The sequence below is a fragment of the Salvelinus sp. IW2-2015 genome, linkage group LG4q.1:29 (genome assembly GCF_002910315.2).
Source record: "Salvelinus sp. IW2-2015 linkage group LG4q.1:29, ASM291031v2, whole genome shotgun sequence".
Lineage (NCBI taxonomy): Eukaryota > Metazoa > Chordata > Actinopteri > Salmoniformes > Salmonidae > Salvelinus > Salvelinus sp. IW2-2015.
In genome coordinates this window covers 55,665,519-55,683,984 of record NC_036842.1, presented here as the reverse complement: position 1 = coordinate 55,683,984, position 18,466 = coordinate 55,665,519, and the positions used below count along the sequence as shown (strand labels likewise).

General features: G+C 40.6%; 1 protein-coding gene across 1 annotated transcript; it reads right to left on the bottom strand.

Annotated features, from left to right (window-relative positions):
• Window positions 1–854: 854 nt before the first annotated feature.
• Window positions 855–16,912, bottom strand: LOC111962185 (troponin I, fast skeletal muscle-like). The gene is made up of 7 exons (XM_023985066.2): window positions 16,823–16,912; window positions 4,370–4,402; window positions 4,214–4,250; window positions 3,027–3,155; window positions 2,511–2,600; window positions 2,231–2,407; window positions 855–1,562 (listed from the first exon to the last, which is right to left on the bottom strand). The coding sequence occupies exons 2-7, from the start codon at window positions 4,375–4,377 to the stop codon at window positions 1,467–1,469; spliced, it is 537 nt and encodes a 178-aa protein (XP_023840834.1). The 5' UTR covers window positions 4,378–4,402; window positions 16,823–16,912; the 3' UTR covers window positions 855–1,466.
• Between the last annotated feature and the right edge of the window lie 1,554 nt (window positions 16,913–18,466).

The following is an 18,466-nucleotide window of genomic DNA, read 5'->3' as shown; positions in this document are numbered from 1 at the left end:
ACTGACTTTGTCATACTGAAAACCAGAGTCAATGTAGTAGGGAGATGGCCTACCTCCAGTTTCTAAACTGTCATCAATGTTGACATAATGCTTGATTATTATTCTGGTTTTTGAATTGCTAGGATGAATCAGGTGCAACTGCTTGGGATGTGGCTGGCTGGCAGGCAAAAGCAGCAGGGTCTCTCGAAGCAACAGGATCACCATCCTTTCTTCTCTGCCTGTGGGATGGTTGCATGTCAGGAACCTTATGGTCGGAGAGAATGTTGGACTAACTAGCTAACATTTTTTATCCTGATAGTTTAATCCTGATCTTTTAATCCTGATCTTATGTCAAATGTTCACTCAAACGTTTTCCCATTCAGTGAAACAAATAACTTTGGCTTATTAAAAACGCGGTATTGTAATCACATCGTGTCAAATGCACACAAAGAAAAATGTTATGTGCAGTATGTAAACTTAACATGACGAACAGGAATTACATGTACTCTCATGGGTGGCCAATAAGGTCTGAAAGCCATGCCACTACTAAGCCACGCCTCCTGAAAATAACCTGAGGATTAATATAAAAAGAACAAGCTGCTAGGTCAACCCGTCATGAAAGTAAATAATACCCAACTGATGGTTAAATGAACCCGTGTTTGGGAAATCTTAACAACCCAACATGTTGGGTTATACACGCAACCCAACTGGCTGGATCAAAATAACCCAACGTGGGTTCTGTTTTATATTCACCCAGCACTGGGTTACCAAATAATCCATATTGGGTTGTTTTTAAACCAGCATGTCTTAGAGTGTAGACAAGACAGAGACAAGTCATAAACAAAACATAGACTTGATCACACAGGGACAAGAAATTGTGGCCAACTGAAAAGCATTTATTAATAAGTTTCTGTCCCACTGTTCCATTGCTACCATCAGCCATTAAAGATGATCACACAAACGTTTTCCCATTCGGTCGAACAAATAACTTTGGCTTATTACAAACGCTGTATTGTAATCACATCGTGTGCGGTGTGTGTGCCTGTTTGCAGAGTTTTTTTTACAGCTTTGACAGTGCTACTGACCATAGTGGTGGCTCTTGACTTCAATGGATTGCGCATGCAAATTCAGTGCACACAACATTCTATAATAGACTTGTGTTTTTTGAAGTGTCAAATTAAAATATTTTGTGACGTCAAATAGTGTTATTTGACGTGTATCTTTTGTGTGTCTTTGGCAATCTGAAAATAATGTATTAATACTTTTCTGTTCCACTAATAAAATGTAAATGTACTTTTGTTTTACAGAAACATACACTGGTGCAAATTATAACATGGTGATAAATATGACAAACTCTGAGCTATGTGTTGCTTATCAGCCATTGCTAGCATGAGCCATTAAAGATGCTCACACAAATGTTTTCCCATTCGGTCGAACAAATAACTTTGGCTTATCGGGATCTATACAGGGAAAATATGTGGACTAATTTAACTCTCGGACTCAAACATCTTCTTCCTGCCATCCATGCCAGACTTGTCTTCAATGTTCTGACGCCAGTCTCCAACATGACGCAGTTCCTTATCCTGCAATAGCAACATAGTCAAAGGTTCAGGGTTTAGAATTCACTAAATGGTGTCCATGAAACCTTGAGATAATAGAGTGGTGAAGGCAAAGAAGGCGGCTTGTTTGTCATGTCACATGATCCCTAACCACAGATCTACTGTAGATGAGCCTTGACCCTTCTCCCAATCCTACTTACAGTAGGGGGATAAAAATATATCTTACCCTGTATTAGGGGTTTGGGGCAACTCTATATAAAATCAATCAGTCTTATTAACATAGGCACCCTCTGCTGAGCTTATCTATGAACACATTTCAGTAAGACCAACCTCTTACAATAGAACATAATAACAAGGCCTCAGGTTTGACAATAACAATGTCTCCCAATGGGTCACCTTGGACACCCAGAACTAAAATCTTGTGTAATCGCGTCAGATGCTCGATTGAGGGGGAGTCGTGTTAGAAAATGTGCTAATGAGACAAGTTAAGTCTCCACCCCTCTAAACGGAAACTCTCAGACAATTTTCGGCAAGTCTATGGTCCAAATGTCCCCTCCCCTTCTGAAATTCGAAAGACTTCCGAAATTGTGATTTGTCTAAATGATCAGTGACTCAAAATAAGTGCACCAGAACAAAGTTAGTCGATGAGACAACTCTACAATATAGTGTTATGTTATTGAACAGTTACACACCTCTTCTTTCACCTCCTTCTTCACTTGTTTCAAGTTGGCTCTCAGATCCATGGACACCTTGTGCTTGGAGCCCAGCAGAGCCTGGAGCATAGCATCAGCAGACATACGCACTTTCCTCAAAGTTGGCTTCTTGAACTTGCCCTTCAAGTCAATAACTTTAATGTTCAAATCTTCAATCTGGTCAATGGAAGAAGAGAACAACAACTGTCACCACATTGTTGCTACTGATGGAATGGATTTCAAGTTTTAGGAGGTGTGAGGGAAAGTGAATTTGATATACCTCCTTAGTGGCTTTGTTCACTTTGCTCTCCAGGTCATATCTCTCCTCATCTATCACGTCAATCTTATGGTGTAACTCTTTCAAGAACTCCTGAGGTGATATCAACAAATATCAGACATTAATAATCAGCATCATAATGATAATACTAATACAACTACTAATATTCTTATTATTTTTATTATATAATAGTGAAAACGTTATTCAACACGTTTGAATACAGCAACAAATGTTGTAATCATCTTTATACAAAGGCACATCCACCCCCCCCCCCCCCCCCTCCAAATAGATTTAGGGACAGACCAAACTTTGATTGTGGAGTGAAATACCACATTAAAGATGCACTCCAGATATTTTTTAATCTTTCCTGTTGAAAACTATATCCCAAGTACATTTTCTTTACACAACTGCAAACTTCAATGAGTAGGGCATTCAAGGAGTTTGTCTGATGTGATGACATCGGCCACCCCCCTTGCTTGAGGAATATCATGTAATTATTTGATTAGTTGTTTGGTTTACCATTAACTGTTGAGTACCCCCTGGTAGGGACAGGGGAGGGCAGTTCTCCTCCATCCATCTTATTCTCTCCTGCTCATTCTCCTTTGCCTCTTCTTCCAGTAAGCCTTTAGCAACGGAGAGCATCAAGCTCTGGAGACAATGGAAAGCATGCAGGTTACACTTATGAAAAGCCTAGCCCGACCAGAATCAAGTAGACCTTTTTTGTAAACAGGCTTTCGTGTAAAACTTAACCGTAAGATATGATATTCTTGTGTTCTCCAGTATAACCATTGTATTTATGGTTGCTGACATAGCCGAAGGAAGTAGGGGTGCTGGAGGTGCTGCAGCACTCCCTGATTAATTGAAATAATTTGGGCAAAATTGTATAATTTTCTTTTTTTTACATTTATATTACTCCTGTCTGTACAGACATAAATAAAATACTACACCAGAGAGCATAATTTCGCCACAGAAGATCAAATGCTTCTAAAAATAACTGTGGATTAAGTTTTATCACAAGCATTTACAGACGGGAAGGCCGCAATTTGGGCAGCATGCACACCTAATATGGAACAGATTGTTACGTTGTGGCCATAGACATATAATCCATAGAAGGGTTTTGGAACCTCTAACCCTGGAAATTTGACGGTTAAACTCATGGGTGAGCTAGCAATGGCTGTCAGTCCTGACTTGAAGGGGAACTTCTATTTCTATGGTTGGTTGCCACTGTCAGGCTATAGGCACGAGCGCATCAAACATCACCGGTGAGTAGCCTAGGCTTCTTCTTCACCATTGGGTGAGTCAGTGCCACTGGAAAGTTTGTTTACTAGCCTAGGGTCTCTTCATTGGCCAGAGCTATTGTTTGAATTTTAGACCAGGTCGTTTTTATTGCTCTCAGTTTGTCACGGTCAGAGTATAAAAGAAATATTAAAAACATAAAAAAATATTCTGGTAATGTCTTCTATCATGTAAATGACGTAGAATTGCATGGAATTAGTTTTTAAAAGGCCTTTTTTTCAGACCCGAAAAACGCCTCAACTGTATACCACTATACGCAAATGCAATTTATTGATAAAGGAGTTTTTTTCACTCTCCCCCCCTCCCCCCACCAGCACCCCCAACTCAAAGAATGTTCCCATGGTTGCTACTGCAGTAAAAAATATATATAATAAAACAACGATTAACATCAGATATTTGAAAATGTTTACCTTCAGGTAATGCCTCCGACTCGAAGACATCTTTTTCCTGTGGAGGTATAATATATTGTTTGATTTAAAAAAAAAGGTTAAGGGAAAAGTTGGACTGGGTCATTTACGTCATAATAAATGTTTGATCATAATCAATGTTCGTTCTAAGTTACTCACTCCGACATCTTGGCGTTTCTTTAATTTCACACCCTGTGAAAAAAGAGAGGTCAATTATTTATAGTGATGGGCACTGATATGGAAAATCTGTATTGATATACAGTGCCTTTGGAAAGTATTCAGACCCCTTGATTTTCCACATTTTGTTAGGTTACAGCATTATTTAAAAATGGATTAAATATTTTTTCCCACTCATCAATCTACACACAATATCTCATAATGACAAAGCAAAAACATGTTAAGAATATTATGCAAATTCATAAGAAATTTAAACAGAAATATCACATTTACAATAGTATTCAGACCCTTTACTCAGTACTTTATTCAACCTTTGGCAGCGATTACAGCCTTTAAGTCTTCTTGGGTATGATTCTACAAGCTTGGCACAGCTGTATTTGGGGACTTCCTCCCATTCATCTTTGCAGATCCTCTCAAGCTTTGTCAGGTTGGCTGGGGAGCGTCACTGCACAGCTATTTTTAGGTTTCTCCAGAGATGTTCAAACGGGTTCAATTACGGGCTCAGCTTGGCCACTCCCTAAACCACTCCTGCATTGTCTGGGCGGTGTGCTTAGGGTTGTTGTCCTGTTGGAAGGTGAACCTTCGCCCCAGTCTGAGGTCCTGAGCACTACGGAGCAAGTTTTCATCAAGGATCTCTCTGTACTTTGCTCCGTTCATCTTTCCCTCGATCCTGACTAGTCTCCCAGTCCCTGCTGCTGAAAAACATCCCCATAGCATGATGCTGCCACCACCATGCTTCACCATAGGGATGGTGTCAGGTTTCCTCCAGACGTGACGCTTGGCATTCAGGCCAAAGAGTTTAATCTTGGTTTCATCAGACCAGAGAATCTTGTTTATCCTGGTCTGAGAGTCCTTTAGGTGCCTTTTGGCAAACTCCAAGCGGGCTGTCATGTATCTTTTGCTGAGGAGTGGCTTCCATTTGGCCACTCTACCATAAAGGCCTGATTAGTGGAGTGCTGCAGAGATAGTTGTCCTTCTGGACTGTTCTCCCATCTCCACAGAGGAACTCTGGAGCTCTTTCAAAGTGACCATCAGGTTCTTGGTCACCTCCCTGACCAAGGCCCTTCTCCCACGATTGCTCAGTTTGGCTGGGCGGCCAGCTCAGTCTTGGTGGTTCCAAACTTCTTCGATTTAAGATTGATGGAGGCAACTGTTTTCTTAGGGACCTTCAATGCTGCAGACATTTTTTGGTACCCTTCCCCAGATCTGTGCCTCCACACAATCCTGTCTCGGAGCTCTACGGACAATTCCTTCGACCTCATGGTTTGGTTTTTGCTCTGACGTGGACTGTCAACTGTGGGACCTTATATAGACACATGTGTGCCTTATCAAATCATGTCCAATCAATTGACTTTACCACAGGTGGACTCCAATCAAGTTGTAGAAAAAAATCTCAAGGATGATCAATGGAAACAGGATGCACCTGAGCTCAATTTCGTGTCTCATAGCAAAGGGTCTGAATACTTATGTAAATAAGGCATTTCAGGGTTTTTTTCTTCTAAAAAACTTTTTTCGCTTTGTCATTATTGGGTATTGTGTGCAGATTGATTATTGTGTGTAAATTATTTAATCCATTAGAATAAGGCTGTAACGTGACAAAATGTGTAAATAGTCAAGTGGTCTGAATACTTTCCGAATGCACTGTAAGTTGCAGTTTTTGAAATTATATCATATCAGATTTATAAATAACATTGCAATAGTGACATGCGTTCAGGGTAGGCAGGGCGTACCCATGTGATAATCAAATAAAAAAAGCTGTTATGAAAAAAATGTTTTGCTATCCAATGTATTTTCTCAATGATTCTGGTGATTTTATGCTCAAAATCTCAAAATTGTCTAAAACTGCATCAGAACCTAAGAAAATGCACCAGGGTGTTCATGCCTTTCTATCCATCCATTCAAATCCATTAGAATCCTTGACGCTAGATCTTATCTGACTCCAGTCACTGTTAATAGACAGGGTCAGCATGGGCATCACTGCTTTGCCTTGCTTGTAGTAGCTTAAATCGAGACGATTACATATTTTGAGATGCATATTGCATCAACATGTTGTCTGGGTTTTGCCCTGGGGTAAGCTGCTCAGAGGCAACCACCATGACACCATCTCCTTCACTGCTAGCTGTTGGCAGGTGAACAGAGTGAGCACTGGACTGTCCATTTGTCTGAAATGTCAATACCAATTAAAACTTGTTACCCAGACTTTTACACATCTTGGACATTTACTTTTACTTTGTGCACATAAGGAATGGAGTTTACTTGCTAGCTAGCTAAGAGATTCAAAACCAGATGGCTGAAAAGGTAAGAGATAGCTATATTTTGCTAAATAAAGTGATATGTTGTGTTTGCTATGTTGTTAAAAATATGTATGCGAGTGTTATAGCTACTATGGATTACTTGTTTTGATCGTTGTTTTCAAACTACACTAGCAGCCAGCTAGCTAGTGTAGCTAGCTTGTATTAAAAAAATTATGACAAAGTGAAAAGATGCTTTTAGAAATGTTTGCAAATATATTGAAAATGAAATACTGAAATATCTCATTTACATACAGTACCAGTCAAAGGTATGGACACACCTACTCATTCAAGGGTTTTTCTATGTTTTTACTATGTTCTACATAGTAGAACACTAGTTCAGACACCAAAACTATGAAATAACACATTTGGAATCATGTAGTAACCAAAAAAGTGTTCAATAAATCAAAATATATTTTATATTTGAGAATCTTCAAAGTAGCCACTGTTTGCCTTTGCACACTCTTGCCATTCTCTCAACCAGCTTCATGAGGTAGTCTTTTTTTATTTTTTTATTAAACCTTTATTTAAGTCACCTGGAATTCATTTCAATTAACAGGTGTGCATGGCTGAAAGTTAATTTGTGGAATTTCTTTCCTTCTTAATAAGACTGGTGGAAAAGCATTCCTCATAAAGCTGGATGAGAGAATGCCAAGAGTATGCAAAGCTGTCATCAAGGCAAATGGTGGCTACTTTGAAGAATCTCAAATGTAACATATATTTTGATTTGTTTAACACTTTTTTGGTTACTACATGATTCCATATGTGTTATTTCATAGTGTTGATGTCTTCGCTATTCTTCTACAATGTAGAAAATAGTTTAAAAAAAATTAGAATCCCTTGAATGAGTAGGTACTGTAAGTATTCACACACCTGAGTCAATATTTTGTAGAAACACCTTTGGCAGTGATTACAGATTTGAATCTTTCTGGGTAAGTCTGTAAGTGTTTTTCATACCTGGATTGTGCAACATTTGCCTATTATTCTTTTCAAAATGTTTCAAGCTCTGTCAAATTGGTTGTTGATCATTGCTAGACAACCATTTTCAGGTCTTGCCATAGATTTTCAAGGAGATTTACGCCAAGACTGTAATTTGTCCTGCTGAAAGGTAAATTCATCTCCCAGTGTCTGGTGGAAAACACACTGAACCAGGTTTTCCTATAGGATTTTTCCTGTGCTTAGCTCCATTCCATTTTTTTTTTAATCCTGAAAAACCCCACAGTCCTTAATGATTACAAGCACACCCATAACATGATGCAGCCACCACTATGCTTGAAAATATGGAGAGTGGTACTCAGTAATGTGTTGTATTGGATTTGCCCCAAACATAACACTTTGTAATCAATATTACTTTAAAGTGCCTTGTTTTGGAATATTTATATTATGTACAGGCTTCCTTCTTTTCACTACAATGTTGTTGATCTATCCTCATGGCCTCCCTAAATCCCTAAGCGGTTTCCTTCCTTTCTGACAACTAAACTCCTGTATCTTTGTAGTAACTGGGTATATGGACACATCATCCAATGTGTAATTAATAACTTCATCTTGCTCAAAGGGATATTCAATGTCAGATTTTTTTATATTTACTCATCTACCAATAGGTGCCCTTCTTTGCGAGTCATCGGAAAACCTCCTGGTCTTTGTGGTTGAATCTGTGGTTGAAATTCACTGCTCGATTGAGCGACCTTACAGATAATTGTATGTGTTGGGTACAGAGATGAGGTAGTCATTCAAAAACCATGTAAAACGCTATTGCACACAGAGTGAGTCCATGCAACTCAAGCACATTTTTACTCGTGAACTTATTTAGGCTTGCCATAACAAAGGGGTTGAATACTTATTGACTCAAGGCACTTCATAATTCCAGTTTGATATTGTGTGTAGGCCAGTAAACAAAAATCTCAATTTAAAACTTCTTTGAGATAGGGGGCGGTATTTTGACGTCCGGATGAAAAGCGTGTCCAAAGTAACCTGCCTGCTACTCAGGCCCAGAAGCTAAGGTATGCATATTATTAGAAAACACTCTGAAGTTTCTAAAACTGTTTGAATCATGTCTGTGAGTATAATAGAACTTATTTGGCAGGCGAAACCCAGAGGACAAACCATTCTGATTTGTCTTTTTAAGTCACTCTTTTCAATGGGAATCCAGAATTCTAAGCGACTTTCTTGCAGTTCCTATCGCTTCCACTGGATGTCAACAGTCTTTAGAAATTGGTTGAGGTTTTTCCTTTGAGAAATGAAGAAGTAGCACTGTTCAGAACGAGGGTAGAGRGAAGTGTAMTCTTTGTTAGAGGCGCGTGACCTGAAAGCTCGCTACACTTTGTTTTCCTCCGGTATTGAACACAGTATATCCCGTCTTAAATTTTATTGATTATTTATGTTAAAAAATACCTACTGTTGTATTAGGAAAGTAGTTTGAAATGTTTGGACAAAGCTTACAGGTAACTTATAAGATATTATGTAGTCATGTTGCGCGACTTGGAACCGGTGTTTTTCTGGATCAAACTCGCCAAATAAATGGACATTTTGGATACATATTGACAGAATTAATCGAACAAAAGGACCATTTGTGATGGTTATGGGACATATTGGAGTGCCAACAGACGAAGCTCGTCAAAGGTAAGGCATGAATTATATCTGTATTTCTGTGTTTTGTGTCGCGCCTGGTGGGTTGAAAAATGATTGTCTGTGTTTGTTTGCTGGGGTGCTATCCTCAGATAATAGCATCGTTTGCTTTCGCCGTAAAGTATTTTTGAAATCTGACATGTTAGCTGGATTCACAACAAGTGTAGCTTTAATTTGGTGTATTGCATGTGTGATTTCATGAAAGTTTAATTTTTATAGTAATTTATTTGAATTTGGCGCTCTGCATTTTCACTGTATTTTGGCCAGGTTAATGTCCCACCTATCCCAGAGAGGTTTTAATACATTTTACATTTCGGCTGTAACACAAAGTGTGGAAAAAGTCAAGGGGTGTGAATAGTTTCTGAAGGCACTGTATATGTATCATTGATGTTGTGTTATATTGTTGATGTCTGTGATCTTAAAGCCATGTATCTGATTAGCTAGCTAGCCAGCTAGTCTACTTCAAACTAGTGGCACGGAATAGCCATGGACATTGGAAGAAATGTAGATCCATGGTAAAAGGCTTTGGAGTTTGCGTTGAATTATTCAGATGAAATGTGTTCATATGTTGGTATTTCAGTGCCAGCTATCAGTTGTAACTGGATGCTACATCGGTCTATGGCTGAACTGTTTTGAGAAGTGTGTCATTTTGTCGGATGAAATTTAAATATGCCGCCATCGGAGGCTATCAATTGTGTATCTTGGGTACATTGATATTTATAGTACATTTGGTGGAAATTGTTTGTCAATTTCGTTTAATAGCCTATGTCACTGGTTGTTGGAGCTATCTGTTGTTTGGTGAACTTAGACTTCATCAAGGTTTGTGAGTAAATCTGTCTTTGATAATAGCTTGTGCTTACCTGGCCACTGACCTCACTGCATCGCAATGGTGTTAATTTTCTGCTCACTTCAAAGGCTTTGTGAAGTCCAGAGAGCTATTTGTTGATTGCGCATTGTGCCAGATGGGAACGTTTTTGAGGCCTTAACCTACCTAACCAGTTTCAATACAATGAGAAGTTCATCAGCAAGCAAGTTGATAGCCTGTAAGAAGGTCTGTGAAAGAGTTTTGTGCCTACAGGAACAGTCATGTACGTACAGTATATTGTACTGTAGATTAACAGCATGGATAAATCGATGTGTTATATAATGCCGCCGGAGGAGATGGCTGCCATTTTATGGGCTCCTAACCAATTGTGCTATTGTGTGTGTTTTCTCACGTTATTTAGACCTTATTTTGTGCATAATGTTTCTGCCACTGTCTCATATGACTGAAAAGAGCTTCCGGATATCAGAAGAGCGAATACTCACCTGGGCAAAGATTTTTCATTAACGAGTCGGACGCGAAGGATAGACTTCAGACACTGGACAAGAACCAAATCCCTGTCATTTGCATGAAGAAGAGATGGAGATATAGGGCTCATAGGTCGGGGTGCCTTGTAAGAATTTGACGGCGAGTGGGTAACACACCTCTACCATCAGCCCTATTAGCCAACGTGCAATCATTTGATAATAAACTGGATGAGCACCGATCAGACTATCCTACCAACGGGACATTAAAAACTGTAATATCTTAGGTTTCACCGAGTCGTGGCTGAAAGACGACATGAACAGCATACATCTGGCTGGGTTTTCTGTGCATCAGCAAGATAGAACAGCTGCCTCCGGTAAGACAAGGGGTGGCAGTCTGTGTCTATTTGTCAGTAAGCGCTGGTGCACGAAATCTAATATTAATGAAATCTCAAGGTTTTGCTCTTCTGAGGTAGAGTATCTCATGATAAGCTGTAGACCACACTATTTACCAAGAGAGTTTTCGTCTCTATTTTTCGTAGCTGTCTATTTACCACCACAAACCGATGCTGGCACTAAGACCACACTCTACAAGATGTATAAGGCCACAAGCAAACAACACAATTATCATCCATAGGTGGCGCTCCTAGTGGCCGGGGACGTTTAATGCAGGGAAACTTAAATCCGTGCAACCACAGGAAAATAAAAAAGCCTAGACCACCTTTACTCCACACATAGATGTGCGTACAAAGCTCTCCCTCGCCCTCCATTTGGCAAATCGGACCATAACTCTATCCTCCTGATTCCGGCTTACAAGAAAACACTAAAGCTGGAAGTACGAGTGACTCGCCAGTACCCCAACCAGAAGCCATGGATTACAGGCAACATCTGCACTGAGCTAAAGGTTAGAGCTGCCACTTTCAAGGAATGGAACACTAATCCGGATGCTTAAAAGAAACCCAGCTATGCCCTCCGACGAACTATCAAACAAGCAAAGCGTCAATACAGGACTAGGATTGAATCCTACTACACCGGCTCTGATGCTCGTCGGATGTGGCAGGGCTTGCAAACTATTATGGACAACAAATGGAAGCACAACCGCGAGCTGCCCAATGACACAAGAGTACCAGACAAGCTAAATGTGCGCTTTGAGGCAAGCAACACTGAAGCATGCATGAGAACACCAGCTGTTCCAGACAACTGTGTGATCACACTCTCCGAAGCCAATGTGAGTAAGAACTTTAAACAGGTCAACATTCACAAGGCCGCAGGGCCAGACGGATTACCAGGACGTGTAGTCGTAGCATGCACAGACCAACTGACAAGTGTCTTCACTGACATTTTCAACCTGACCAAGACTGTAATACCAACATGTTTCAGACAGACCACAATAGTCCCTGTGCCCAAGAACACAAAGGTAACCTGCCTAAATGACTACCGACCCTTAGCACTCACATCTGTAGCCATGAAGTACTTTGAACGACTGGTCATGGCTCACATCAACACCATTATCCCAGAAACCCTAGACCCACTCCAATTTGCATACCGCCCCAACGGATCCACAGATGATGCAATCTCTATTGCACTCCACACTGCCCTTTCCCCCCTGGACAAAAGGAACACCTACGTGAGAATGTTTTTCATTGACTACAGCTCAGCGTTCAAAACTCAGCGCTCATCACTAAGCTAAGGACCCTCGGACTTAACACCTCCCTCTGCAACTGCACTTCCTGACGGGTCGCCCCAAATGGTAAGGGTAGGTAACATCGCGTCTGCCACGCTGATCCTCAACACGAGGGCCACTCAGGGGTGCGTGCTCAGTCCCCTCCTGTACTCCCTGTTCACTCATGACTGCAAGGCCAAGCACGACTCCAACACCATCAATAAATTTGCCGACAACACAACAGTGGTAGGCCTGATAACCGACAACGATGAGACCGCGTATAGGGAGGTCAGAGACCTGACAGTGTGGTGCCAGGATAACAACCTCTCCCTCAACATGATCAAGACAAAGGAGCTGATTGTGGACTACAGGAAACGGAGGGCCAAGCATGCCCACATTCTCATTGACGGGGCTGTAGTGGAACAGGTTGAGAGCTTCAAGTTCCTGGTTGTCCACATCCCAAACAAACTGTCATGGTCCAGACACACCAAGACAGTCATGCAGAGGGCACGACAATGCCTACTCACCCTCAGGAGACTGAAAAGATTTGGCATGGGTCTTCAGATCTTAAAAAAGCTGCACCCTCGAGAGCATCCTGACTGGTTTCATCACTGCCTAGTATGGCAACTGCTCGTCCTCTGACCGCAAGGCACTACAGAGGGTAGTGCGTACGGCCAAGCTTCCTGCCATCCAGGACCTCTATACCAGGCGATATCAGAGGAAGGCCCTAAAAATTGTCAAAGACTCCAGCCACCCTAGTCATAGACTGTTCTCTTTGCTACCTCACGGCAAGCGGTACCAGAGCGCCAAGTCTAGGTCCAAAAGGCTTCTTAACAGCTTCTAACCCCAAGCCATAAGACTCCTGAACAGCTAACCAAATAGCAACCCAGACTATTTGCATTGCCCCCCCACCCCTCCCCATTTTTATGCTCCTGCTACTCTGTTTATTATCTATGCATAGTCACTAACTCCACTGTACCTACATGTACAGTACATATTGTCTCAATTACCTTGACTAACCTGTGCCCCCGCACATTGACTCTGTACTGGTACCGCATGTATATAGCCTCGCTATTGTTACTTTATTGTTGCTCTTTAATTGTTGTTTTTCTATTTTCATTTATTTTATTTTTTTATTTGTATTTATTTATTTGTTTACTTCAGTTTGTTTAGTAAATTCTTTCTCAACACTTATTTTTCTTAAAACTGCGTTGTTGGTTAAGGGCTTGTAAGTAAGCATTTCCCTGTAAGGTCTACACCTGTTTTATTCAGCGTATGTGACAAATAACATTGTATTTTATTACGATATGCCTATCTCATATCGATACCAATATTATATCGAATTATTGATATTGGTGCCCACCCCAAATTATTTCATATACATTTCCAACTCATTTAGTACAATTACTTGCCAATGAGAAATTACCTGCTTTTTTTCCCATTGCTGCAGAAATGTTTCAAATTTTTGTATTTGAAAGTGGGACATTTCAAATCTTGTTTGTATCATGAATTAGGTTAGGATTTACTTGGCAACTTTTTGTTATAAACTACCTGGTTTTGTTTTACAGTGGAAAAAAATAAGAATACATTTCACCATTATGTCAAATTATGTGTCACGTTCCTGACCTTATTTCCTTTGTTTAGTCTTTGTTTAGTTGGTCAGGACGTGAGCTGGGTGGGTATATTCTATGTTATGTGTTTCATTGGTTTAGGGTTGTCTAATTGGCCTGATATGGTTCTCAATCAGAGGCAGGTGTTTTACGTTGTCTCTGATTGGGAACCATATTAAGGTAGGCTGTTCTCACTGTTTGTTTGTGGGTGATTGTTCCTGTTCGTGCGTTATTTGTGTTTTATATATTCTCAAGTTCAGGACTGTAGCGTCGTTGGGTTTCGTTTTGTTCGTCTTTAAAAAAGTATTCAAATAGATATGGATACATACCACGCTGCGATTTGGTCCTCCTCTCCTTCAACCAACGACGAGAGTCGTTACATTATGTGACGTAACTATAATGGTTAAAGGTCTTAACTTTTGACATATTCTAATGAGAGTATGAGTATCGAACTATCAAATAGTTTGTGTTTTCCATTCCTGTTCAGATTAACGTTGATGGAACGTGGGAGGATACCACATACCAAAAATAATTACACATGACTGTGTTCACCTAACATAAACAGATGTACCAATTAACCTCTCCCGGAATCTCTTAAGGAGGACCGTGCAGAAGTCATGCCAAGTTGAGTCACCTAGGAATGTCCCTATACAGTAGATTCTGCCATAAGTGATCCGCTAAGGGGAAACACTATAGCCTACCAATGCAAGTGAGGGCCATTTGGCCCTGGAAAAAAGAAGCAGGGTCTAAATTAGGATAAATATATGAGAGCCAGCTGTTATCCATGAGAAGTGCCGTAATGGAAGGCTGGGAGATTATCAACAACCTGATACCACCTCTGTTGATGCCCACCTTACCCTCTAGAACATCCCTGGGATGGCAGAGACGTTACACACCATCTGAAATAAAGGCTCCCCTGCCTGCAACAGACCAATGAGACCACTCCAGTGCTTCAAGACTTAACATAACTACTTTGAGTTGGTGTTTAAACACCTATGGTCAGAACTGATACCACAATAAATACCACAATAAAAGCCCCTGGATAAATCTGCTAAACCGAAATCTCCTATAAACATGTATTGTGAATTTGATAATCCCAGTGCTTTCGTAAAGGATTAGATGTGGCTTTGACTCTTCTTCTTTGGCAGATGGTGCCATGGACAGTGACTATCCTCAGTAAAAATCAAAGAGGCTTATCAGCTGGGGAAGTTTGAAAGGAAACAGCTTTCAAAGATGGTCAGTGACATTGATATCAGTGAAAAACATATCTAATTCCTCAAAATAAACATAAAAAGTAGATCTGTGTTCTCCTTGTAATGAACACGAGGGGAGACAGAGAGCTGGTTTAAACCGCAGTGCAAAGCAAGTGTTTTTTGCAAAGGACCACAGGAGGATGCAGGTAACTGGGTCCAGGGACAGGCAGAATGTCATACACAGGGGGTCCAAAAGGGCAACAGTACAGGCAGGGAAAAGGCTAGTAACGTAGTCCGGGAGATCAGGCAATGGGTAGAGAACAGGATATCCAGCTAAAGTACAGGCAGGGAATAGGCAAAAGGCATCGTTAATGAGGCAGGCAAAAACTCATCATACACGGGAGGCGTGCATCATGGGCAACCCAGAGCGCTGAAAGACATGTGTCACAAAACAAACAATATCTCACAGTGACGGGGTGCAAAGAACTGAACTAAATAGTGTGTGATAATGATAATGACATAATGACAGGTGTGTGAACAGGTGATTAGAATTCAGGTGATTGGGATCTGGAGAATGAGCTGCGTTCAGGGGATCCAGGTGTTTGAGAGTGTGAGCTGGAAAGTGTGCTGGAAAGTGAGCTGCGTTCAGGGGATCTACGTGTTTGAGGGTGTGATTTGGAAGCAGACGTTACACCCCTGACCAAAAGGGAACTCTTCTTGTTGTACTTTGGATATGTACACATCTTTAGAAATACATTATTTGAGGGTATTGCATACTAAAATGTATCAACGCATGTGATAAAAAACCATTTCAGTGACATGAGTGTTGGTATCATTGCAGATACATAAAACCATGGAATATCAACATGCAGCCTTCAATACTTGAAGTTAACTTCACACTTGATTAAACACTGATATACAAATGCAGTGACTTCATTCAGCACACAAAGACATGTTCAGAAAGCTGACAATCACTGTATCACATTACAATGGCAGGACAAAAGTCTTAACTGATATCACCTCTGTGATAACGTAGTATAACCCTCTATGATCTCCTTTATTATGCAAACCCAATTCATCAACCTGACGTAGCTGCTTTACCACAGTACACGCCTTCCCATCCCCACCATCAACATAACCATCCTCAAGTTTGAGATACTCCAGCCGAGCCTTCATCTTTAAAGTATTAGTTACATCAAAATAGTTTGTGTTGACACCAAGATACACACTGGGGGTATTACACCGCAATCCATCAGTTAAAGGTGTCACGTTTCAACACTTTGTCGGACCGCATATCAAGGCAGGTGACTGTATGAACATAGCCCACCTATATCTCCGCAATATTGGTTGGATTGCCTCTTGTTTACCTGTTTACCTCAGAAATGGACATGGTGTTGATATTTGCAATGTCAAACGGCCCCATAAACACCATCTAAATCTAGAACAACTGAGACACAACTTACTGTAATGTAGAAAGTGCTGGATATCTCTTTCACAAATGTTTGCAAGGTACTTCAATGAAAACATGCTGTAATCATAAACATTTGGGCAATACATCTGCTTGAAACAACCACTCCGACAGAATTCAAGAAAGCAACGCCGCAAAAACCTCCAGGTCCAAACAGAATCATTAAGTCCAAAACCCCAAATATAAAACGAACATAAACCAGCACCAACGGATTTAAAACTAGGAAACAGAAAACGACTAAATGAATAAATCCAACCAATTCACCAGCAGAGCAGGCTGAAAGAATAGCAGTTCTTACCTAAGAGCTAAGTAGGAAGAGGAGAGCGACAGATTTTGGCAGAGGGATGGGTGAGACTGGCTAGTGGGTACAGCAGCAGATGGAATTATAAGATGGTATATATTGCATTCCCCAATGGCCAAGGAAATCCAATCTTTCTGTTTATGGAAGTCAATTTATCCACGGGCCAATAGGCTGGCAAGCAAGAACCCCCTCCTTCACACTTTCCTTTAGACAACAGCCTTATTTAGTACTTCCTTTTTGATTGGTTGTGGGTATCTTGGTTTACTACTGCCAGTTAGATAGGCACCTTTCGCTTAGAAAGTGTGAAGAATTGAGAGACAGGTTTAGAGTTGCTAGTGTGTTTGATAGGGAGATTTAGAAAAACATGTCAACAAAGAAGTGGCGGTGTGATATGGAAGTGTACCACCACCACCAGTTTAAGCAGGGAGAAGAAAAGAGGGAACGGAGGGTACACTCAGTGATGAAAGTTAAGGAGACGGCAGGTGTAAGTGTGACGTGGTAAAAGGTCCCAGGGAATTGGTTTTGTCTGCACAGTGAAGGAGACTGTTCAGGAAGCTGTTAATCAAGTGACCATAGACTTATAATTATCAAGAACTGACAACAGTGTGGCCTACAGTGCAAGCAACTGTAGAGAAACAGTGAGCAGTTAATGGTGATGCAATATATACTGAACAAAAATATGAACCTAACATGTAAAGTATTGGTCCCATGTTTCATAAGCTGATATAAAAGATCCCAGAAATGTTCCATATGCGCAAAAAGCTTATTTCTCTCAAATGTTATGCACAAATTTGTTTACATCCCTGTTAGTGAGCATTTCTCCTTCGCCAAGATAATCCAGCCACCTGACAGGTGTGGCATATCAAGAAGCTGATTAAAAGCATGATCACTGCACAGGTGCACTTTGTGCTGAAAACAATAAAAGGCAACTCTAAAATGTGCAGTTTTGTCACACAACACAATGCTACAGATGAGCGTGCAAATGGCATGTTGAATGCAGGAATGTCCACCAGAGCTATCGGCAGAAAATGTTATGTTAATTTCTCAACCATAAGCCATCCCCGTTTTATAGAATTTGTCAGTATGTCCAACCGGCCTCACAACTGTAACTACGCCAGCCCAGACCTCCCACAGGCTTCTTCACCTGTGGGATCGTCTGAGGGAGGTGGGGGGAGGGATGTTGAGGAGTATTTCTGTCTGTAGTAAAGCCCTTTTGTGGAGGAAAAAAATCATTCTTATAAGCTGTGCCCCTTTCCAGTCATTAGAGCCTTATGAATTMATTTTAATTGACCGATTTTCTTCTATGAGCTGTAACTCAGTAAAATCTCATGAAATTGTTGCATGTTGCATTTATATTTTTGTTCAGTATAGAACAGCATCATGCTTGGGCTTTTCTTTCCAGAACTTACCAGGTTGAGGTGGCGCTGAGCAGTGTTCATCCTAAACAGAGAACAGCACTGAGAAAAAGTGTTCATCCGAACAGAAGAAAGTAGTGTTGTAGTGCTTTATACAGTATTGTATGATTTGATCAAGTGTATGATGTTATCTCAGGAGCTGTTTCTTTCAGACAGCCAGACTACATTGAATCCAACACTGTGTTGCAATGGGCAATAATTTGTTTTATTACACTCATATAGCAGT

Excerpts from the sequence above, each read along its gene's own strand:
- LOC111962185 (XM_023985066.2), bottom strand. Across the intron at positions 2,601-3,026 it reads GGGGTACTCAACAGTTAATG|GAGTTCTTGAAAGAGTTACA; the intron begins GTAAACCAAACA and ends ATATCACCTCAG. Across the intron at positions 2,408-2,510 it reads TGAACAAAGCCACTAAGGAG|ATTGAAGATTTGAACATTAA; the intron begins GTATATCAAATT and ends TCCATTGACCAG.